The sequence below is a fragment of the Rhinichthys klamathensis genome, unplaced genomic scaffold (assembly GCF_029890125.1).
Source record: "Rhinichthys klamathensis goyatoka isolate OS25496 unplaced genomic scaffold, OSU_Roscu_1.1 h1tg000739l_1, whole genome shotgun sequence".
Lineage (NCBI taxonomy): Eukaryota > Metazoa > Chordata > Actinopteri > Cypriniformes > Leuciscidae > Rhinichthys > Rhinichthys klamathensis.
Genome location: NW_026607151.1, coordinates 5,908 through 31,552, shown reverse-complemented (window position 1 = coordinate 31,552; position 25,645 = coordinate 5,908). Strand labels below are relative to the sequence as shown.

The 25,645-nt window shown below is 40.9% G+C and overlaps 1 protein-coding gene across 3 annotated transcripts in view; it reads left to right on the top strand.

Annotated features, from left to right (window-relative positions):
• The window catches only part of lrrc4ba (leucine rich repeat containing 4Ba), a 39,453-nt gene extending 14,908 nt beyond the window's left edge, over positions 1-24,545 (top strand). For 2 of the 3 annotated variants that reach the window (XR_008805750.1, XR_008805749.1), the window contains 3 exons: positions 17,184-17,700; positions 21,434-24,415; positions 24,500-24,545. Coding sequence is in view for 1 of the 3 variants with exons in the window: in XM_056242670.1 (XP_056098645.1) it covers positions 17,455-17,700; positions 21,434-23,386 (2,199 nt within the window). In the remaining 2 variants the exon portion in view is untranslated. Of the gene's footprint in view, positions 1-17,183; positions 17,701-21,433; positions 24,478-24,499 lie in introns of those variants that run through there. The other variant, XM_056242670.1, reaches the window with a different exon arrangement.
• The last annotated feature ends 1,100 nt before the right edge of the window (positions 24,546-25,645 follow it).

Genomic DNA, 25,645 nt, shown 5'->3' with positions numbered 1-25,645 from the left:
AAATTTTTTTTATGTTTGGAGTCACAGAGCCTGCAATTATGGACGTGTACAAATTAAAATATTGAAATCATTTTTTTATTATGCATTTAAATGATTTTTTATATGTTTCTTGAATCGTGGCAATGGATAATTTATTCCATTTATTTATGTTTCAGACATTTATATTACATTTATATGGAAGCGTGTTGTCAAGTTAAAATAGTTTGTAATCATAAGATTAGGTAAATTTGTGAAGTTTAAGCCTGCTAGATAGTGTTAAATATATTTTGGTAGTGGACTTCATTTTTCAACTTAATTCAAAAATCTGAGTTCCCCTTCTTCATATAAACGGACAGCTTGATAAAAAGAGAGCCTTTTGGTTCGATATGTGATATTCAGACTTTTTTAAGTGGGTGAGTGTCATAACGTTGCACAGCGAGCACATTTATTTATGTAAAAGTCTTGGCTCAGTGCATCTCTGAGGCTGTTTTACTTGGATTCAGCATGGCAGTTTGAAACGGAGGACCAGAACAATAATGGGAGACAAGATGGATGAAAATGAAGCTGAGCACACAATCCTTACACCAAAGATCGCATGCAGAAAGTCTGAAGATCCTCTTTGAGGTTACCGAATCGATAAATAATGGACAGAAAAGTTCAAACGAGTTGTAACACAGACCTTATTGTGGTTGAGTACCGACAGATGCATTTTTGCTGCCCATAGTGAAGCAACAGAATAAAAAAACTATGTCAGCCTCACTCCCATGTGACTGCCTAAAAATAAAATATTGCTACGCGTCACATTACATTAGCACAACAGAGCTTAATTCTTCCTAGAAATAGATACACTATAAACATTGGGTAAAATATGTATTTAGTAATACTGTGCTTGATGTAAACGTGTAAAAATGTTGATTGTTTATTTATTTATATTTTTAGACAGAACCCCCCCCCCCCCCCCCCCCCCCCCAAAAAAAAAATAATCACCTGAATGTTTTGATGCATGGATTGAAACATTTGTTGCCTGGATAAACAGCTACGCAATGCATCAAGGATTCAGGGGACATTTTAGATACACAAAAATGCTAATAGTGTAAAACACGGTATCAATAACAAAATAAAAACTTAAAAAGCATCAGATTAACAAACATACACAATGCCAGTTCCTTGCAGTCATCTTGAGTGACAAGCAGTGTGAACTCTCTGTCTCTCAGTGAAGGACATCTGGCACATTTACTCCAAGAGGAGATCTGAAAAAAAAAGTCCTGCGGGTGTTTTGTGCTCTGTAATTTTTGGTCAGAAAATTGACCTGTAGATTAGTTTCGAGGATGTGCAAGTGCCACTAGAAACTCCACTCGCACCAAAGAGTCCATGTTCTCAAGTCCTTGCTTTTTTCATTTCTCTATTATTAGACATTCTTGCAGACTCAGTATCTCAATTTGATAATTAATTAAAGATTTATGTGCATGCTTCAACATTAATATAATCAGTGTTATTATTATTATTATTTAAAATGTTAATTCTAATTTTGTACACTGTCTAAGAGCTTTGACAGTGCTCTGAGATCCCTATTCAGTGTCTTTATTAATATAGCGTTAAATTAGTTTTATAAGTCATGTCAGGGTCATCTTGTCTTCATAATTACAATTACATACTAAAACCATCTGATAGCCTTTAACTAACTTCTATTTTGGAATTAACGCTCTATCTTAGCCTGCGAAGACATAGAAAGTGCCTGCTGTTCAAAATAAATGCAGCCTTATGCTGAGCAGAGATTTAAGTATGTATGGTTTTTCTTTTTCCCATAATGTTTGCATAATCAGAGTCTTTCCCCAATGGTGACGACTGCTGTAGAGTTTGTGTGGAGTTTATGTTAGCTCGCTCACTGTCTGTGCTGATGATAAGGTACTTAGCCGACTGCTGAGCCTAGTTAACGCACTGTACGGCTCTGTGTGAGGAACGTATGGCCCAGTTATTGGATTTAGTTACATTTCATTAACATCATCTCAACGCTGAGGATCAGGAGCGTTTTGTGTTACTTGCACCATTGATCTCGCCGTTTCACACCAAGATAACTTGATCGTCAGATATTTTTAGATCTATTGCTCACTGAAGGCCAGAGGCTATTTTATATAGTTTCCTGTTTTCAGTGATACACAAACATTTTATTGATGTCTTGTTTTGGAAAAACTCCACTTTCCTTAACTGCAGTACTCTTGTCTCAGCTGAAATAGTGCAGCCACCCAGTGTGTTAGCCGGTAACCGCCACTAAAATTAATTGACACAATTTTATTATAGGGGAAACAATAACAGCTCAACATACACACTGTTGTAGTGCCAGTGCATCTGTCAATGGCAATCTGCCCGACCAATAATTACCATTTTTCATCATAGGTCCACATGTTTTGTTGTATAACAGCAGATGAATGGGTTATCTCTGGGGTTTTGCTTACACGGCAGAATCCTTTATTTTAGCGGCCCCCCTTGTCTGCGTCGTGCCACCTCAAACATCTCCCTCTAAAAGGAATAAACACAGTTACTGGACTGAACTCTGAAGTAAAAATAGAATAGGCTTTTTTTTCTTTCTCCGCATCAGCTGGCAGACATGTGGGGGTAGAGTATGTTCACGTTTCCGCTGCTTTCCTTCAAATCTCTCGCCGCAGTATGTGTATTGTTCGTGATGGGATCTTAAATGCAACGCTGAGGCATCACCTTTCTATTCCAGCTGATATCATAGAAGCTGAAACAAGGAGGCCATGTCGCTGGCCCCAGAATCCATACTAGTGTCTAATCGTAAAATTGGACTTTCCCTCAGGAGGAAGCAGTGCACTGCAACTGCTCTATGTGGCTGTGTACAGTATTTGTGCTAAACGTAAGATATGTGCGTGGTTGAGTATTATCATTAAGAGGTTAAAGGTGATGTGTCATTTTCTTTTTCATTTCACGCCTTAAAGCAGTGGTTCTCAACCGAAAGCCCCTTATATAACAGAACTATAAACTAAGTAAATTACTTTCCTGTAGCTCAAACAGTAGAGCATTGGTGCTTGCAACGCCAAGGTCATGGGTTTGATTCCTAGGGAAAGCAAGAACTGATAAGAATGTAAATGTGTACCTTGAAATACAATGTAAGTTGCTTTAAAAGCGATAAAAAGCATCTATAAAAGCGTCTGCCAAATGCATAAATGTAAATGAACTTGAAACTTCTGGCATCAAAAAAGGAATTGTGGTTTACCTATACTTTCCCAGTTTCTGTTAATAATATATTATAGTCAATATATATATATATATATATTAACTAATATATTATTAAGAGAAGCTGGAAGTGAAAGAAACAGTATGTTCTTCAATAAAAACAATATTATAGAGGGGAAAAGAAACATCTTGATGATTGGTTTGTGTTTAGCATTTTAATTAAGTTAAGATTGCTTTTATAATAATATTACAGTTTTTAAAAAATTGCTTACAATTTCTGAAACTATGGCTCCATTTATCAAAACTCTACACACAAAACACACCCACAACATGCAACACATCTCTTGCAAAAGCAAACATTTAATTCAAAGCTATTTTAACTCTTCTAAAAAAAATTGTGCATAGTTTTTAAAAATGCTTACACACTAAAAGTGGTACTTGAGGCCCACTTAGCGAAACCATTCACTTATGTACATACATAGCGCGAGCACGGCAGAGAGGGAGAGAGCGAGAGACCTTGCGAGTGTGCCTTACGAAAGCTTACAACAATCCAGCTGAAATGACTTCTTGCAGGTTGGGATGTCTGCCATTGTTGATTCCAAAGCCGGTGCTGGATAAACAGCGAGAGTGCGCGTGCGACTGTAGGCTAAATTATTTACGACAGTGGTAATGGACAATTCCGCTTCCAACCTGTAGGGCGACCGCAGAGGAAAAGTTCCTTGGTGTTGCTTTAAAGGTTCTCTAAGCGATCCTGGGTGACGTCACTTCTTGTTGACGTTCGAACTATTGTCAAACAAAACCTAGACCCTCCCTCCTCCGCATCTCGTCTCCTCCCCCTCCCTTACGTAACAATCATTCACATAAATTGTCGCCCTACTATTAATTTGATTGATCATTTACAATGCATATTGATCGCTAGCTGCTACAAACATATGTTGTATTCACCAAAGTTAACGCTGACAGCATAGTTCTAGCTAATTATATCCTTGTGTGGGTTTGGCGAACATAAGCGTCAATTTAGAACAAAAAAAAAGAATTTAACGTTACCCACCTGTCCAGCAAAAACAGAGCAACCTGAATGTCGGACTGGAAGCCCTTCTGCCGGCGGAGTTCTCGCCATCTTTCGAATGCTTTACCGAAGTAAATTCGGTACTTCTCGCGTACTTTATCCTTTTCCCTCTTCTTTGTAAGTTGATCATCGGAACGTCGTCCCTTTGGTCGTTTGTCGGCCATTATTCAAACTTCCCTCTTGTCTTGATGCTTCTCTCTCCTTCACACACCCCCTTCATGTGCACGCGCACTAACACCCCAGACCCACCCTCAAATACTTCTTGCCAGTGATTGGCTGGAACACTGTATGTTATGTTTCGTGGAGCGGGTTGCCGCAGTTTGTTTTTGTTGCCGTTTGTGGAGCCTGTGGTGTCTACAGAGACCACGTTTTTTTACAGTGTGTTCAGGGGTCAGGCAGCCAGCGGATAGTGAGGAGATGTTTGCTGTATGTGACAAAAACTGTTTTGGCCTAAAAAACGCGTGACATCGCTTAGAGCACCTTTAATGTGCGCGTGCCTGTAGACACCAGTGATGCACGGGTCAATGTATAAACAACCTGCACCCGACCGACGTTTTCAACTAACCCGCCCGCAACTCGGACCACAAAAAAAAGAAGAGAAAATATTGTACCCGACCCGCTTCCTGACCCGCATTTTTTAAAAGTAGTAAATGCTCACCGTAGCGTCATTGGCCCATAGACGTAGGAACTTGGGGTGCGGGGGAGTGTGGCCGCTTTTGGAAAAGTGTGAAAGCCCTTAGGAGCGCAAACTGTTCTTTTTCTGAATGCTGTATGATAGCCTAGTGTTTTGTAATAAAGGCTTGATTTATTCATTTATTTCGTTTCATTTTCTTAACAATTAAGATGCTGCATGTGTTTATCCAGTCTAATCGAAGTGTGCGTCTCTCCCCCGACTTTCCCAACAAAAATCCCGCCCCCTCTCAGAAAATACATAAACTGACATTACTGAGCTATATGCGTTTTTAAGTAGCCTATTAAAATGGTACAATGGAATTGCTCAGTTCAACGTGTTGGGAAATCGGGCATTTTGTCCCGCGTCAGCATTTATTCAAAAGTTAATAATGCTCAACATTCAAAAGGTAAATAAGGATTTCCCACTTGTATTAGTAGGCAGCTCGTGCGTCATCTTCGCGCCAGCTATTCAGTCAATAAAGTATAAGTTAGGCCTACGTATTTCATAGAAAATTGTGTCAAGTACTATATCAATTACAAAGGTTTAATTGGCATTTATATTTTTTATATTTCAAACGACCCGACCGACCGCGACCCGAATATCATTAAAAATATTTTTGGATGACTCGTAACCGCGGGTGACCGCAGGCACCCGCTCATTTTGGATCAACCTGCGCATCACTGGTAGACACACACGCAAACGGCAGACCGACGTGTTGTGTTGGTCATTGATTATCACACAGTCACTTGAACAGTTTAAATCTTAATATAGTATTGGTATTTGATCTATGAAAAGGTTGTTTGTATTGCAATGTATATTTGAAATATTATACAGTAAGACTTAGGGGTGCACGATTCAGAAAATGTCACGATTCGATTCGATACCGATTTTTTGTCTCAAGATTCGATTCAAAATCGATTTTCGATTCAAAAACGATTCTCGATTCAAAAAACGATTTGCAGTATATAAATGTAGTTTACTTTTTCCTATGTGATTGATTGCAGTAGACACAATTTAAAAGAAAAAAAAACACAACAAATTAAATGTAGTTTGATATTACTTTGTCTTCATACAAAATAAAAACTTTTGCAACTAAAAAGTGCAAAGTGCCAAGCTTTGGCCAGCTTTCAAATACATTTAATTCAAGTTTAAAATAAAACTTAAATAAAAAGCTTTTACATTTAGCTTTAAAGTGCTGTAGTCAGATCAAACAAACAATTATGCTAAATGTGGTTTAAGGACTACTTCATCTACCAGGCTGACTGTTGAAATGTGAACTCGACTGGGCACATTGAACTTCCTAAAAATATACTAATGTCATAACCCTTGCGAAATAATTTTAAATAGATTTTAAAAAGCCACCGCTACTGGTAGCAACTATGGTTAGATTGATTTGTTTAGATCCAGTGAAGTCGTTCATAGGTGTAATTTGCGGGTATCTCCCGTTAACTAGCAGAGCATTCGTTTAGTTCGCTATTAAATAAGAGATCTGTTGTTTTTGAAATCAAGCTGAGCGCTCGTGTCCGCTGCTATCAGTGTCATGGATACAGTGTTCTCTGTGGCTCGCGCAGTCTTCACTCGGACGCGCGCTTCATATCGCCGTTGTGGTTCCGGTGAGATCTCAAAATAAAATGCACACAAACGTGATGAACATATTCGGTTTTGATGAGAGAGAGAAAAAACAATACGAGTGCGGTTTAGAACCCGTAACCTTTGACACGCTTGGCAAAAGATCTACAGACTATTAAGAACTCAAAAATAATCTGCGGATCGATGCATTTATTTACGGGTTGAGCAGAGAGGCTGCACAGTTTGACCAGCGGGCGGCAAGAACTTGCAATGTAACTATTTATCAGACCGGCCCGCGCAGCCTCGAAACACTACCGAACCACCGGTAAAAGTCCTGACTCACCCGATTGCCACTCCGCCCGTGCACGCCATAAAAAAAAAAATGAATCGATTTTTGGAATTCTATTAATCGATTCTGAATCGGTAAAGATTGTGAAACATCACATCAAATGTGAATCGATTTTTTTGCACACCCCTAGTAAGACTGGTATCTATATTTCACAATATGTTATTAATGGGTTTTTGTATTTTATCTGATATATTCCAATGCTTTACATATTGGTTTGTTTATTGTATTCAGTATAGTTATAGGCCATTTCTATATTATATAGTCCATGTAATGGCTAAAGTTACGGTTTATGATCTCATAGTATTATTGAGATATTGGACTGCTCAGGAAATAAACATCCAGCACTTGAGAAAGACATAAATTCTGTATCTCCACTTCTTTCCAACCCACAGTGCTATCCAGCCTGTGGCTTTGTACCTGCCCAGATTCCCCTAGGTCTGAGGCCGGTAACATCAGCGTGGCGTATATGGGAACTGTATTAAATCCCGCCGTGAGAATATAAGCCCTGAACGGGGTCAAACCACACCCAACGTGTGATATGGCTGCTGGCTAACCACACCCAACGTGTGGTTAGCCAGCAGCCTTATCACCCTGTAGCCCAAGACTGGTTGCCCAATGAAGCTAAGCAGGGCTGAGCCTGGTTAGTACCTGGATGGCAGACCTCCTGAGAAAACCAGGTTGCTGCTGGAAGAGATGTTAGTGAGGCCAGCAGGGGGTGCTCACCCTGTGGTCTGTGTGGGTCCTAACGCCCCAGTATAGTAATGGGGACACTATACTGTCAAAGAGCACCGTCCTTCAGATGAGACGTTAAACCGAGGCCCTGACTCTCTGTGGTCACAAAAAATCCCAGGATTTCGAAAGAGTAGGGGTGTAACCCTGGCATCCTGGCCAAATTTGCCCAGTGGCCTCTGTCCATCATGGCCTCCTAATCATCCCCATATATATATATATATATATATATATATATATATATATATATATACCAATTGGCTTCATCACTATGTCTCCTCTCCACCAGTAAGCTGGTGTGTGGTGCACGTTCTGGCGCAATATGGCTGCCGTTGCATCATCCAGGTGGATGCTGCACATTGGTGGTGTTTGAGGAGATTTGAGTGCCGAGAAAAGCGCTATATAAATGTAATGAATTATTATTATTATTATAACGTAAGCAAGACAGTTCTAGCCAATAGCCGCATCGCTAAGAGCGCTCTCATCTGATAGGAGGAACTAGACCACAGAGACGCCTGCTCCGACCTTATCAAAATGTGCATATCTCAAAGCAATGGAACTGAAGGCTGCACTGAATAGGGCAGACAACACAATAAGCAGTCAAGCATGAGAGTTCAACGCATTGTCGACAGGGATTGCGGTGACAGCTGCATCAACTTTATTAACCATAACACAGAGTTAGCAGCTAGGTAACTACTGCATAGCTGTATAACAAAACATTTTCAGTAAAATCCAACTCACTGAAAGTACGTGTGACTCTACAGATTGTAAAACCTGGCGAATTTGTTTTGAGAAAACCAGCCAGCTACATAAATCCTGGATAGACATACCTCTAGCCCAGGCCCATGAGGAAGCAATCGCCCTCGTAGAATGAGCTCTGATGTTAAGGGGACAATCATTCCCCTGGCATTCGTAAGCCAACGCAATAGCATCTACAATCTAGTGAGAGTCTCTGTTTTGAAACGGCACGTCCCTTATTACATCCACCAAAGCACAAGAACAGCTGGTCCGACTGACGAAAGGCGGCCGAGCTATCCACGTATGTCCGCAAAGCCCTGACCGGGCAAACAGTGCTCTGAGCGCCGGCGTCACGCAAGGCTGACGGTTCAGCAGAAAAGGCGGGCAGTGAAACAACCTGTGCTCTAAACGGTGTGTTGAGTGACTTCGGAACGTAGCCTGGTCTCGGCCGGAGAGTGACACTGCAGTCGCCAGGTCCGAAACAAATGCAATCGTCGTTCACCGAGAACGCATGTAAGTTAAGTCTCCAATGCGCTTCGCTGAGGTGAGAGCAAGTAAGGCCGTCTTCAGGGAAAGCTCCTCAACCGCAATCGAAGCTAGGGGCTCGAACGGTGGTAGAGGTAGAGCTCTCAAAAACAGCTAGATCTCACGGCGGCACGGAGGGCGGCCGTGAAGGACACAATCTCCTCGCTCCCCTGAGAAATCTGATCACCAGAGCGTGCTTACCGATCGATTGCCCGTCAACCGGGGAACGAACAGCAGCAATAGCGGCCACCTACACCTTAGCGTGGATGGCAAAGTCCCGCTCTCCATTCCGAGCTGTAGAAAGCGCAAAACATCCGACACAGAACGATCCCCGGGTCAAATCGATGTCCTGGCACCATTTTGTAAAAAGAAAAACTCCCCATCTCAGAGCGCAGAGGCGATCTGGTAGAAGGGGCGCGCGCCTCCTCGACTATACTCGTGAATGCAGAGTGTCCTGCTCATTCAAGGTCCCCGCAGCGGCCACACATGAAGGTTCCAGAGCTCGGGGCTGGGGTGCCATATCGTGCCATCCGCCTGAGACAGCATAATCCTTCCTGAGGGGGATTTTCCATGGGGGAGCCACCATTAACTCTCTCAGGTCCACGAACCAGGGCTGATTCGGCCAGTTCGGGGATACGAGGATACTGACGCTCTCTTGTAGAACAACAGCCAATAGCGTTGCTCCTCTGGGAGTGCTAATAGACAGCTCAGCTTAAGTACACCAGAATTTAATAATATCATAATCACATATCAGTATACATAAACAAACCACCAGTGGCCATAGTGACAACAACTGTGAATATACGCAGTTAGATTAAAATAACCAGTTGCACTGAGCAATACAGGGCAACATAACCGTATAGACTCATATCAGTATGAACATAAACACAGCGTCAGTGGCCGTAGCGACAACAACTGTGAATATGCAGTTAGTTCAGAATAGCCAGTTGCACTGAGAAATACAGGGCAACATAACCGTATAAACGCATATCAGTATACATAAACACAGCGTCAGTGGGCTTAGTGACAACAACTGTGAATATATGCAGTTAGATCAGAATAGCCAGTTGCACTGAGCAATACAGGGCAACATAACCGTATAGACTTCTGCGTCGAGTCCAGCACGTCTGCGAAAATGACCGGTGCGTGGTGACAGCAGAGGAACATGAACTGCGTGGCGGAGTGGGTGCATTCTGATTGGGGTGCAGCCCACGACTTCACCACGTGCTCACGTACGTCCAGGAAGAACTTTCTTGGATTCTTCTCCTCAATTGCGGTCTGGCGGCAGGAACCAGTCCAGCAGTGATTCCAGCTTACTTTCCACAGGCTCGTCTGGAGTGTTCCAAGTGAGGTCCAGCTCCGTGACGGCCTTGCAGAGGACCTAGACGAGCTCCTCCTGGAGGTCCGCAGGGCCCTCTTGGTCGGGCGGTCCGTGAGACCCCCAGTCCTTTTCCGATGGCGAGAGCGACATGGAGTCGTCTTCCCCGCCAGCTCAGAAGGAAATGATTTTTTTTCGCGGCGTGAGCTTGCGTCCGCAAAGCTGACAGCGTCGAACTCGTCTTCGGGCGAGGGAGGGCCCACGAGCGGCTCGCTGGCGGCAGTGGGCAACATCCCCGCCGTTGCCCGCTTTTCTGGCTCTGAGGGCGCGCACTGGCAGCTCGGCATAGTGGGTGCACGTGCCGTCCGTGAGTGGCGCCTCGGCGTGGGCGAGTCCCAGGCAGGTGACACAGTACTGGTGAAGGTCGGGCGGGTCAATGGGACCCGCACATATCTGGCATGTAGCAGCCATCGGATGCGGAGAGGAAAACGGGGTGAATAGTCCTCTATTGCAACTTCCACAATGACTTAAGATAAGACTTTTAGCGTGAAGATAAAACTTCTAGCGTGAAGAAAGAGATTCTGACGTAATTGTCGCGCCCATGCATTTTATACTGCCCGCGAACCTGTCAGTATTTGCATAATTCGCGTCAATTGGCCAGCTGTCCTCAGCTGGCGTTAGCCCATAAGATTTCAACGAAAGTGGAGAAGGGAGGAGTTCCCATATACGTCACGCTGACGTAATGTTGAAGTTACCACCTCGAAAGGGAAATGTAAGGACACTATCTTCTTTACACTCAGTTTGCAATTGTAAAACAATGTCAAACACCACACGGATATGAAAAATGTAAAACACTATCTTGTGTCTTTTGCTTGTTCAGTGTGCTGTAGAGTTTGTCATAGCACTCACACGTACATGTACAGTGTATGTGCACAAATACACTGTATATACAGTATGTATGCACAATTGATAACACTTTACAGTTTTTGAACTGAACTGAATCAACACTGAACTGACTTGAGCTGAGCTGAATAATGTCACTATTGGCTTGTTGTTAGAGCTGCTTTACTACAGAATTTGATTTTTTTTTACTATTGTGAAGCTGCTTCTGTATTTTGTAAAGCGCTATAGAAATAAAGGTGACTTGACTTGTATGCATATTCAGTGTATTTACAAAATAAACAGAAAATTCAGGGGTGAAAAATGTATTTGCTTCTCAGAACATTGAGTTTTGATTTCTAAGTGATCAAATTAGGTATATTTACACTAAACAGAAATTCAAGGGGGTAAAAATAAATAATTTCTTTCTGAAAACATTGAGTTTTGATTTCTAAGTGAACAAATTATGTATAAGTGTTTTGCAGACTTGGTCTTACGATGCATGTAACTAAGTGATAGAGCTGTCCTTTAAAGACGCATTTTTGACGAAGTAGTATGACCCAACGCTTGCTTATTCTGCTACACACTCAAAAGTATGTACTTTTTCTTCACAAAAAACAGTAGCAGGAGCTTTTAGGGCCATTCACTCCAAGGACGCTAATTATAACTATAATCATTGTAATTCTGTGAGAATAGTCTATACCACAGCTCTACTACACATAGCAATAGCGACGCTGAGCAACAATATCGTTGGAGTCACTTTCAGGATGATTTTTCCCTGCTGATGAATGATAAAAACATTGACAGCCAATCAGAATCCACCAGCATTTAATGAGCTAGTGCATCGTTGGTGTGGTGTGCCAATATACTTACCGTAAATGTTTTTTTGATGTGAGCGTGCCTTAGCGGGTTAACCATTTAACCATGGTAAATCTGTGCTAAGATTTGAAACAGAGAATGAGGCTGAGACCCTCCAGGATGCTGATGCAGAACGTAGGCTAAAGGGTTAATATGTTTTAGTGCAGAAGGTTAACCTTTCATCAGGCTTAGAGGCCAGCGGCGTATTTACACACCTACTAGAGAGAGAGAGAGAGAGAGAGAGAGAGAGAGAGAGAGAGAGAGAGAGAGAGAGAGAGAGAGAGAGAGAGAGAGAGAGAGAGAGAGAGAGAGAGAGAGAGAGTAGAATGGAAGAGAGGATAAAGGCAATCAGTGGGGTTTAACATGTTAATGGACAGACACAAAGCATTTGATAAAGGGCTCAATGTGGGTTGAGAATTCGAGTGTGTGTGGGGCAGTGACCATAACAGGATAAAAGTGACTCGTGTACACACTGCAAACACATTTCATGTGCCAACCATTCAAACCACATTTCCCAACAGGCTCACAGCTGACTCAATTTCCTGTCATCACTGTCATTTTGGACTCCATTTCCCATCAACATCACAGCAGATGCTATCTCCTATTACAGCCATTTAATTGGCAGTTGGCACTTTGAGCTAATTGTGGGTCTTGTCAATCATGCATGAAGATGACACAACACAAATAGATAAAATAAGGTGACCGTAATTTCAAGGATGATGTTTTAATAATTACTTCTTGGTGAACGCTCTTGCCTTTTTCTTTTGTCTCACAAAATGCAACGTTACGAACGAGTGTGATGAGATTCTGCAAACTTTAGGGACTGAGCCCATGATCCATTTTAAACATCAGATGTAACCTGGTTAAGTCATGCTGTTAAACCTCCTTGCAAATGAATGCAGGTACAGTATGTTTCCCCTTTGCCCACATTGAACTGTTTTCTAAAAGTGTATATAGCACCAAAACATTAGTATTATGAAATCATTATTATGCAAACAACAGTATAATGTTATATTATAAATATTTATGAATCTCTAAATGTCCATAAAATAAATAAAATGTTTAATTGGGTATATTTGTAGCAGGATTCCTGGTCCACACATATTTAGAAAGACAGCTCCATTAATGAATCTGACATTGTTTTTATTTTTTTACTTGTTAACATGCTTAAGAAATGCCAATGTAATATTTCAAATATTTCAAGTCATTGAGAAAAAGACCTGAATTAAAATCACTGTACGGAATCTTCTCCTCTAGTGAGCTGTTAACCTGAGAACCACTGCGACTGGATCAGTCGTGGAGCTGAGAAGAACCAGAACCAGATCAGTCTTATAAGTGAACAAATCATTTAGACCGGTTTTGTGAAATGAATCAACAGATTCAAAATTAAGTTTTGTTTTTACATTTTCTCACATAAAACTATCATATTCAGAATACTTGAGTTGAATGGACAACTTTTATACATAAAAAAATTGTCAACCAAAAACAGTTTGCTTTGTGGCATTAGAACATCTAAGTTAATTGAGTTTATTCAGTTCAAAAATATTTTTAACATCTATGAATCAACCTACATTTATTAGGTTACATCAGCAAAATTGAATTAAGGGTTAAGTCTAGTAGAAATAGATTCTTAAGGCAATGGTTCTCAACCTTTTTGGCTTGAAGGTCCCACATTTTCCAATACAATATTCATACTCTAAGATATTTCTGCTGTAATTATGACAAAGCTGCTTGTTTTCAAACTTTCTTTTTTCCATTAACAGGGCTAATTCATTTTATATATTTAATTAAACACCATTCATTTTGTGATTCCAGAAGTTATGTTCTGTATTCCAGAACTATATAACATAACTCTAATTTATTAATTTAAATACTTCTAAGTCATCTTGAGTCCCTCTTGGAAGTTTGCTGAGGGCCCGTAGTGGGCCCCGGCCCCTGGTTGAGAACCACTGCTGAAAGGAAACAACTACAGGTCAACTTCACAGCTTCATTTGTAAGTATTCATTTTCATTTAATCATTAATATTTTCCACATTTATGTAGTTTTCTTCTACTAAAATTGTGGAAGAGACACAACATAAGATCCGGGGCTACTGAAAACAAATTTGGGGCTAGTGCTGGTTACCCACCTGGTTACCAGCAGATGCAGTAGGGAACAACTGATGCAGGTATTGCTGCAGGTAGCTGTGACAGTATTAGTGATGCTTGAGTTGCAGTGTTTATAGAAGAGGGCCTGGGGCATGGCTTACTGTTACACGACAGCTCTACAAATGGCTTTTGCCCATAACGGCATGCTAATGCATACAGTAAAACACTGGTTATGGTCACTGAAGCAGCAGCAGGGGATGTCACATTTGTTCCCCTGACTGGAGAGAGAGAGAGTGTGTGTGTGTGTGTGTGTGTGTGTGTGTGTGTGTGTGTGTGTGTGTGTGTGTGTGTGTGTGTGTGTGTGTGTGTGTGTGTGTGTGTGTGTGTGTGTGTGTGTGTGTGTGTGTGTGTGTGTGTGTGTGTGTGCATGTGTACATGCATGGTGTGTGTGTGTGTGTGTGTGTGTGTGTGTTTGAGCTTGGGTTCATCACCTTGTGTTTGTGCTTATTAAAGAGAGTATGCAAATATTCTCATGCAGAAATCATAATTCATTAATTCATGCTCTAAATCTAAATTTAGGATAAGTTAGGAAAGATCTTGCATCTTTAGAGCATGTAAGAATACATTTGCAAAGAGAAAAGATTGTCTAAACAGGTATGGACAGGTGCAGACTTTCACTTCCATCCATATGCATGCAAATCAATGTTTGCACATGTAAAGAAATTTTAGAATTAGAAAGTTTAACTTTGGTGAACTCTTGACTAAACTGCATAATCATATAGTGGACAGATGTGTTACCATTATTTGTCTGATACTCTTTCCAGTGCACATATATAAGTATACCTGAATGCAATTATTAGTGAGCGAGACCCATACAGACATGCTTAGATGTGTGTTTGTATTGTCATTGTACTACTGTATTGTGTATTTCATTGAGTGTTCAAACTAATTTTATCGACTCCCCATCACACACACACACACACACACACACACACACACACACACACACACACACACACACACACACACACACACACAACAGGAGTAGTTATTTCTTCTCTCTACCTGTTTTATATTCATTCCTTTGTGTAGTCTTCTCTGCATCTCTCCCATCTTCCGTGTGCTCTTGTTGTTTTTGATGCACCTATGTTGTCGTTCTCCTCTTTCTATCTCTGTCTGTTTCATATTCATCCCTTTCTATTAAGCCTTCCTCATGCTTCTCTCTCTGGGAGAAATTATTAATATTAATGTTTCTCCCTCTCCTCTCTTTCCTCACCCTCTATCTCATCCTCTTAACATTTCCTTCTCTCTATATCTGTTCCTTACTGTCTGTCTCTCGTTCACATTTCACTTGGATCTCTCTCTCTCTGTCTCAGTATTCATCTATTAGTGTTGATGATTCTCTTCTATCCCTGCAGCTGTACAGTCATCTATCAGTTTAATAATCTCTCCATCCTTCTGCCTTCTGCCCTGCTCTCTCTCACTCCATATCCTATCTCTCTTCCTCGCTTATTTTTCACTGCGCCGAGTGTAAAATCATGTGTTAAATGAACATGCATGTCAGAGTACGATAATTAGGGCCATCATCATTAGTAATAGCCTGTGTCTCATTGGATACCCTTATATAAGGTTACTGGAGTCTAAATAACCTGCAGTGAGAGAGCTGAGCCCCCTTGCATGGGGTTCGTGTCGAATTAGCAATCCATCAGCTGTAGCACATTGCACCAGTTAATGCTGCTCTAAGACCCCATGAGCCTCAAGTCTATGGGCGAGTATGGACATAAAGATTAGTACCATAGTTCACACGTGCAGTATTATTGCAGAAAAGCACAAGGGAGCTGAGCACATACGTACATCTGGTAAAGGTGAGTAAGTGTAGCCAGATATGTTCTGTCAGACTGTGTATTGCATACAGCCAGGGTCCAGAATTAACACTCGCCAAATACGAGTAAAATTGTGGTTTCAGTGATTTTATATTTTTTATGTTAATCACTAGCAACATAATACATGGTTTAAATTAAAAGAACGGTAGTCTGACCAACACTAATGTAAGTGATGAACACGATTCAAAAGTAATCATTTAGACGCGACGGAAGATTTGATTAAAAATCGCAAGTTAAAAAAAGAAAGAAAAGAAACGTACACATATATTAATCATTCCCAATAAGATCAATAGGATGCATTTAGAAAATAACTAAGGTGAATTTCCATTTAATGTCGACTTTAGACTTTTAACCCTAATGCTGTGTTGAAAACCCTGTAACACCTTTGATGTTCCTGGTCAAAAATGATCGGCCTTTTAAAAATTGCTTGTAAATCTCGTTATGCTCTATTATCACCAAATATTGGATTACATACGGTGCATAAGTTCAGATCAATGAGACCTACGATCAATCAGTTCCTAAAAGAAATACAAAACCTTTCCTAATTGAAAGAAAAAAAGTTGACAAAAAGATTGAATCCAATATTTGGTGATAATAAAGCATAACAAGAGATTTATAAGCTATTTTTCTATAGGCTGGTCATTTTGGACCGGAAACACCACAAGTTTAACAAGGTGGGAGAAAATCCCCAAAAAAGTATAAAAAATTATCCCAAATTTTTTGAGAAGTAGTCATACCCTGTGTGAGCAAAGTCAGTAAGTTTTAATTCAATGTGATAACATTATCTAACATTTTTGGAGAAAAGAATATCCTCTCCGGGTCAAAATGACTTACACAACATAAGGGCTAAAGCATATATATATATATATATATATATATATATATATATATATATATATATATATATATATATATATATACTGCCAAACTCCAGGTAGCAATACATTTGTGAAATATCCTTTACATTATGCTTCCCAGATGTAAACATTAGAAACAAAATTTCAATGGGTCTCTGTGTTTTTATGACAGATGTTATAAATTTGAATTCTATGGTGTTTTAGGTTGGTTACAGTACACACAACATGAATACCTATCAAGAGGATCATTAATATGCACAGAGAGACAAGAATCCATTATAAATGTACAGTAGTTGAGTTTTCCAGACGAGAGAAGGAAACACCTTTAACCCCTGTCAACTTGATGCATTCATTTTCTTCAACATTCATTTGATTGCAAGTAATTATTATGTGGCATTTTAGCTATCATGCAAACCTTAAATATTTGACTCTGTTAGAGTAAAAAAACATGGCTTTCTTCTTTGTCTCTCTTTTGCAGTAAAACATGTATTCATCACAAAGCGGCCTGTCACATTAGAGGACCTGTTAAGGCAAAGATGACACAACTTATGTAATTGTATCTGTATGAAAAAAAAAACAAGGACAAAACACGCCACCAACCAAGGAGACCGAACATTTCGACTGAAAAATGCAGAAGTGACATCCTTTGTGGGAGGAAGCTGCAACAGTTAAAGAGACAGCATTCAAGAGCCATTGGAATCAGCCTATCATCCTCTTTGGAATACAGGAAGGGTCATGACCCAGTTGCCATGCGCATCACCACGGTGACCAGCCTTCCTAGTCCCTCCCCCCTCCTCCTCTTATTGGTTCATCTGCTGTTGCGGCTCATCCTCCCAGGCCAAGACGCAGTCGGAGCCGCCTCCACCTGTCCCACGCCGTGCAGTTGTTCTAATCAAGCCAGTCGAGTGATCTGTACAAGACGAAACTTAGAAGAGGTGCCAGACAGTATATCCAACAACACACGATACCTCAACTTACAGGAGAACTCGATACAGGTAAATACTGACCACAGCATTCTTTTCCCATTAGGCTTTGGGAAGGACGTTTATCTTTGTTTGTTTGTTTGTTTGTTTCTTAGCTTTATTGAGTATCAGTTTCACTAATGTTGCTTGAACACTGAGGGCCAGATGTACTAACGCTTTTGCGCCCACTTCAGGCGTATTTGTTTCGCAAAGTGCGCATAAAACCATGGCGAGGTATGCACGAACGGGACGCACCGAGATGAAAGCGCAGACTACTGCCTGTTGCGGGAACTGAAAATGGCAAAATTCGCTTTTCGTGTCATGCATATGCAATAATGGGATGGTCAAGGGGAAAGTGGGAGTGTCACATAAAGAGATGGGAGGGGAAGCGTAAACTGCGCCTAATTATGTATTCCGCGTTATGTACAGAAAAAGGCGGTGAAAGCGTGCCTCTTTTTTGCGCTGAAAATTCTCCGCCTCTTAAAAGCAGGTGTAACTTAGGAAGCGGGTTTCATGGCATATGCTTCCTGGTGAAATGGCAGCAGAAATCCGAGCAAGGCGACGACATAGGCTAAGGAGACGAGCTGAAAAGATTTTTGCCACAAGAATCACACTTTTTCAGTTGAGTGAAAACGAAATCATTAAGCGTTACAGATTAAGAAGCTACGCAATATTACAGTTACTGGAAGAAATCAAAGATGACATTGAATCTCCGACTCGGCGTTCACATTCCATTCCAGCAGTTGTTAAACTCCTCGCTACATTACAATTATTGGCATCAGTATTGTCATAGCATCATCAGTGAGAGGAGGAGGGGCATTCAATTGCGCGTTTACTACTTTTACTACTTCACCCTACTTTGAGTGTGAAGGTTTAGATTTATTCTCTAGATAACCGCAAATTTACGGCTAACCCTGGCACTGAAAGTGTTAACCAAAAACAAGCCTATTAAAAATGAGGAACAATAATGCTTTTCATCAAGCCTCCATTTAAGCATAAAAATTCTGATTTGGTTTGTTGTGTCCTCGAGCCCCACTTGAAATGATTAAAAATCTAAAAATGTTTTAATACCTGAAGGCATCCTAGATTCTTTGGCTTCTTTTTCTTCCATAGCATTTTACCACAAGAGTGCAGCTCTGACAGTTTCCACCCTCCTCTTCAACACCCCCAACCCAGTGTGTTTAACACCCTCCTCCCCTCCCCTGCTCTATATACAGAGGGGATTGTGGCAGTAGGCCAGGAGGAAGCTTCTCGCTGCCCAAGAAAAGCAGTTCTGGCTACATCAGATGCACAGAGACAAATGGTTTCAGAACCCATAGTGTTTATGATGTGATATTCTCTGGTCTTTTCATTACGTTTTAGCAAATTCTAATAAGACTGTTGATATTCTGTTATGACTGTTGTTTACTCTTTAAGTAATTTTTTCTTCACCATTACTAAGATTTACAGTTGCAAGCCATTCTGTTGGGTTTTGAAGGGATAGTTCACCAAAACATGAACATTCTGTCATTGTCACTCTCATGTCACTTATAAACTTATAAGCTTTTTTCTGTGGAAAAGGGGAGTTGTTTTTTAGGAATCCTCATGCAGTGATTTGTCTTACAGTTCATAATTACTGAACTGTAGGGGACAAATTCCACACCGACCAGCCGCCACATCCTGCTTGTACAACTATGACAAACAACAAGCACATCTCTTCATCCAAAACTAGTGCCAGAGCAAGAACGTTGCATTGTGTTGACATTTTTATATTCAGAAACAAACTATCTGAGAAATCAGATACTAGTAACTGTTCGGGGGATAATCCACATATGGCATCTCAAACTGAAAAAACCGCTGTGCCACCAAAGCGTTCTCAAAGGGGTCATATAATGCCATTTTTATACAAGTTAATATGATTCTTTAGGGTCTAAATGTATTGTAAGAAAACACTAATTTTACCTGATCAAAAACAGCTCTGTTTTCAGCACACCATTTAAGTGCATGTGTCTTTAAATGATAATGAGCTTTATCAACCCGCCTCTCTGTTCTATGGGGCGTTTTGACACAACACACGTGGAGTGTTGCCTTGACAACAGTTGAGGGTATATTTTGGAGAATGAATGGCAGCGGGAGTCTCTGAGGACACATCTGTGCAACCCTATCAGTTTGATTTTTTGACATAACTTAATCAGTAACAGACACCGTTATCTACAAAAGTAAGCTTAGTGTAGTGTTACGACGTTAACTTTAACACCTGCGTACACAGTATGTAATAACACAATAACCATAACGCGTTGTTCATTATAAACGTGGGATTATGAATTATATTGAGAACGTTGTAACGTTACATAGAAAACATGCCGTAATGTACCCTGAGTGTAAACCTTAGCCGCATTCATCATGAAGCGTGCAAGCAATTTGAAAAGATTAATATGAAGGTTAATAAAACGTTACACTCACTTCTTCTAGAGGTTCAGCAGGAACACGAATAGTTGGTACCGATTCTTTTTTCAGGAGCAGCTTCTTAGCAAAACCAGCTTTAAACTGACCCTCGTTTATAAAGCAGTCTGGTGAGAAATGATTCATGGAAACATGAAAGCATTGACGTTGATGGTGGGGAATATTTCCTTCCAAAACAAAACTCAGCCACTGCGTCTTCAGCGCTTCGGATTTAGGAACATCAAAATGACTTTTGTGTTCGTTATTGCACCCAAGAACAGAACATCACAATCGCTTAGACCCCATTCTGCTCCAGCGTATCAACAATGACGGACTATGATGACAGCTCGCTCAGGGCGGGTCTGTGTTGAAACGCTGCTGTCAATCAACAATTGAGGGGGGGCGTCCGACAGTGTGACGTCACACGGTCAGACGGCTCGATTTGAGGCAGGGGAAACATATAAGGAGATTAAAAAAAAACACTGGATGGATTTTTATCATTATATGATGGTTGTGTGCAGTCACTGCCAACACACATTTTAGTACAATCAACTTGTAAAAGTGCATGTACCATTATATGACCCCTTTAAGCACACACAGCAAGCGTTTTCAGAAGAGCGCTGGCGTTTTCAGTTGGCTAAACGCTTTGGTGGACACTTAGGATCCAGAAAAAAACACTATAAGCATATTCCATGCAACTTATGTGCTGTTTTCCAAGTCTCCTAAAGCCATATGATAAATGTGCGTGACGTGAGAAGAAAAGACAAAGTTTTTAATTTATTATTCATAATCTTCTCCTCTGAAATGGTGCAACAACATGTCAGAACTGAACACTGTTCAAATGCCAGTTCAAATGTGTCAAATTACATTTGAGTGCTGCAGCAAAGGAAGAAATGCTATGAACAGCAACTTAAATTTTATTATGTTCCTTGCACATAGCTGTCATATAGCTTAATTTTAAATATGATTTTATGTTGTTGTTTTTTTGTCCTTTCTAGAGATGGAAAAAGTGGCCACTATGAACAAAAAAAAAAAAAAAAACTTTTGTTTGTCATTGATTAAAAATAACAGCATACGGTTTTGGAACAACATGAGGTTGAATAAACAATGACAATTTTTATTTTTGGGTGAACTATCCCTTTAATCAGTTTTTCTTCAAACATTAAGAGTGAATGATAACAACTTGCAAAACATTTTATCTTTAAAGCACAACAGTCAGTAATGAATGTACTTTTTTAAACTTTGTCTATGACTTTGTATTTTCAAAAATGTTCATCCTTCACAGGAACAAATTGATCACACATAACTCTAATCCTAAACTTGTACCTGTAATTTTCTCACTTAGGTGATAAAATCAGACACATTCAAACATTTGCGGCACCTGGAGATCCTCCAGCTCTCCAAGAACCAGATTCGTCAGATAGAGGTGGGTGCTTTCAATGGCCTCCCAAACCTCAACACTTTGGAACTGTTCGACAACCGCCTCACACTGGTGCCATCGCAAGCCTTTGAGTACCTCAGCAAGCTGCGAGAACTGTGGTTACGAAACAATCCAATCGAGACCTTACCAGGCTATGCCTTTCACCGCGTCCCCTCGCTGCGACGTCTTGACCTAGGCGAACTCAAAAAGCTGGATTATATATCTGACGCAGCCTTTGTTGGACTCATCAACTTGCGCTACCTGAACTTGGGTATGTGTGGCCTGAAGGACATCCCTAACTTGACTCCCCTGGTGCGACTGGAGGAGCTAGAGTTGTCTGGGAACCGTCTAGAAATCATCAGACCTGGATCCTTCCAAGGCCTGGAATCTTTACGCAAACTATGGCTCATGCATTCTCAGATGTCGGTCATCGAGCGCAATGCTTTCGATGATCTCAAGAACCTAGAGGAGCTCAACCTATCCCACAATTCCCTACACTCTTTGCCCCATGACCTTTTCACACCCTTGCAGAAGCTGGAGCGAGTACATCTCAATCACAACCCTTGGGTGTGCAACTGTGATGTGCTGTGGTTAAGCTGGTGGCTGAAAGAAACCGTGCCGAGCAACACGACCTGCTGTGCACGGTGCCATGCACCACCCTACCTAAAGGGAAAGTACATTGGAGAGTTGGACCAGAGCCATTTCACCTGCTATGCCCCCGTGATTGTGGAGCCGCCCACTGACCTCAATGTGACAGAGGGCATGGCTGCTGAGCTCAAGTGTCGCACCGGTACCTCCATGACTTCTGTGAACTGGATCACACCGAATGGCACCCTAATGACCCATGGCTCCTACCGGGTCAGGATTTCCGTGCTGCATGATGGCACACTGAATTTCACCAATGTAACTCTGCGTGACACTGGCCAATACACCTGCATGGTGACCAACTCAGCTGGGAACACTACGGCAACTGCTGTCCTGAATGTGACCGCAGCAGACGTTAGCGTCAACTACACCTACTTCACCACGGTCACTGTAGAAACTGTGGAGAATACGGGGGATGAAGAATCTGCATTGCGTGCCATCAACGAGACCATTATCCACATTCCTGGGTCGACACCTTCTGGGCACCTCTGGGATAAAGTTGTGCCCACTACTGCCTCTTCTCTCTCAATCCTTGGCTCATCGTCTTCTCCCACAGCAACCAAACCCACTTTCACAATCCCCATTTCTGAGCCCAACTACCCCTCTGGACTAGATGATGTCATGAAGACCACCAAAATCATCATTGGTTGCTTTGTGGCAATTACCTTCATGGCCGCTGTCATGCTGGTGGTGTTCTACAAGCTGCGGAAGCAGCACCAGTTGCACAAACACCACGGGCCGGCACGAGCCATCGAGATCATTAACGTCGAAGATGAAATCGGAGCGGGAACGGGCATCCGTGGCAGCGGCATCTCAGGAGGATCCACAGTACCGCAAGGAGGGTCCGGCGGACAGAGCTTGCGACTGCACCACCCTGAAATCGTCAACCTCCCAAACCTTGCACGAGCAGAGCATCTCAACCATTACTACAAGGCCCATCACTTCAACAATAACATGATGGGTCTGGGCCTTGGTGGAGGCTCGGGCGGAGGCCTAAACAATAACAACAACCCTTCGCCCTGCTCCCAGGCCCAGAATATCCCCATCTCTTGCACGCAGGTGCCAGTCTCTGCAGGTAGTACATCATGTTCCATGCCTTCTTCAATGCCTCTGCCGACCCTTGGCATCCACGGGTCACTGAAAGGCCTGATGAGTAAAGGGCAGAACCCACAGATTGAGCCGTTACTATTCAAGAGCGGCTCCAAGGAGAATGTCCAAGAAACCCAGATCTGAAGTTGAGAAAGAGAGGAAGAGAGAAAGGGAGAAAGGTAAATGTACAGATAAGAAATGGAGAAAGACTATCAGGGAGACAGAAACAGATGAAAGGTATTGGCTGTTCAACCCCTATGGGTATGTTCTCAGGAGTAATGAGAAAGGCAGACCCAGCATTGTATGAAATATAGCCTACACAAGAATACAAGATACAGCTGTGAAATCACTACAAAGTAAATATGCTGGCAAAGAGTGGGGTAATTTCTAGAAGGAAGAAGGCAACCACACCGCAGTTTAAAATCACAGTCTTTGCCATACTATGATCTGCACGTATCAAGGGGATCATCAGACATCAGCAAACAAAACCACACTTGCCAATACAATATAAATCCAGTTTTTGTATAATGCAAGATTGATAATTATGTGCCAAACTTGCACCAATCTGTGCCAAAGCAAAATCTTTGCACATCAACATGTGTACAGACACATTTCAGAAGATGAAAAGATCTGTGCGTAAACTGTACACCATCATATACAGATCTCCATCAATAAAGCAGGATGCTACAAAAATCAAAACCATACGCACCATTAGGTAGGAAATGTATATAGAAATACATAAACAACCGTAAGTATTTATGGACACTGGCTGAGAACGAAAGATCATGTGTGTAAATGGTTTAGAGAACCTTAAAGCTCAGATGACAAAAATGGATCATTCAAATTTTGTAGAGGTTCGTGGTCAAATGAAGGAAAGATGGATTAGTAGACCAGCACTGTGTTGAGGGCCTGTTTCTTGATGATGATGGACTCAGTTTCTCCCCTTTCTCAATGGCTGTCACATTTAAGGGGAAGAGATGAAAACAAACAAGAACCTAAAGCGCAAAAAGACAATGAAAGATATACAAATTTTAAGAGAATATATAAACTATGAAAGTATACATGATATATAAATATATTTTCATTCAGAGAAATAAATTATGAAGAATCTTTACATTTTTCTGACTGAAGCCACGGCTTTTGAAGAATTAGCAGCTGCTGTTGTAGCGCTTTGTCACTGATAATTCCTTTCTCTGCATAAAAACAAAAATGCGTCTTAAACTGGTACACCCTTGTGGGACTTAAGGGCATCGTGAGGAGACAGAGGGACAGGGATGGATATTCTGGAAATTGTGTTTGATTTTTAAGTCTTAAAAGTTTTCTCTTTCCTGTTCTATAACTACCAGGGTTATTGAGAAGAGGTCATTTTAATTCACATTATAACTACTGTTTGATTCCGCAGGCCTTTGAGATCCAAATTGGGTCGATATCAGTAATCACCATTATCAACAGAATTATAAGACAATAATGATGATACTATGTAATGCAATGAAACAAAATACTGTAAAAGTTTATCTATATGCTGCTATACTGAGAAAAGGCGTTTTTTTTGGGGGGGGACATTTTAGCGAAACCCGATTTGAAAACTGAATAAAAAGAGGCTCCTGTTGACATTACATTACTACTACTATCATCATTATTGAGAAACATCAAGTGTCAAAAGCATAGCAGATTTTTGTTTGGTTTCATTGTTTTTACCTAGAGGTGATGTTTGTGTAAAAAGTGGTTGTCGCCACAGCTGATAATCCCCTCAGTTAAACTGGAATAGCAGTGGACCTACTGACAATGACAACGATTTGCTTGAAGCAACACAAAGCCACAACAACAAATCCAAACAAGGAAAAGGATGGGCCTTAAAATGGCCCCCTCAATGGCCTGTCCCCTTTGTTTTGTACAAGACAAAAACTTTACCAGGACCCTGCTTTTTTTGCCAATGTGATTGAAGGAGATTCAGAACAGAACACAAACTCTGGTGAATACAGCAGGGGTAAATGGATTATTTCAAACACTGTGTCCAGACATGTGGACGGCATTACTGTTTGAGCAGAAAGCCAACGGAGGATAGCTTTTGAAAGGTAAGAGAAAACCCACTCAGTGAGCAAGATTGGAGTTTGGAAAGCTTTTTTTAATGAAAAAGGACAAATAAATGACTACTATAGAAACTTATAGAGCTCTTTTAAAACAAAACTACTATGATAATAATTGTCTTTCATTATTTGTTTTTATCTAGTTTCATTTTGTTTTGTTTTTTTCTTTTTCAAAATCAAGTGTTATCTTAATTGTAATATTGTTATTGTTATTATAATTAGCTAATATTACACTCGTTATAATTATGAAAAATGTTCTGTTAGCAGAAGTCACTTCGAAATTTTAAAAAAAATGATATATATACATATATATATA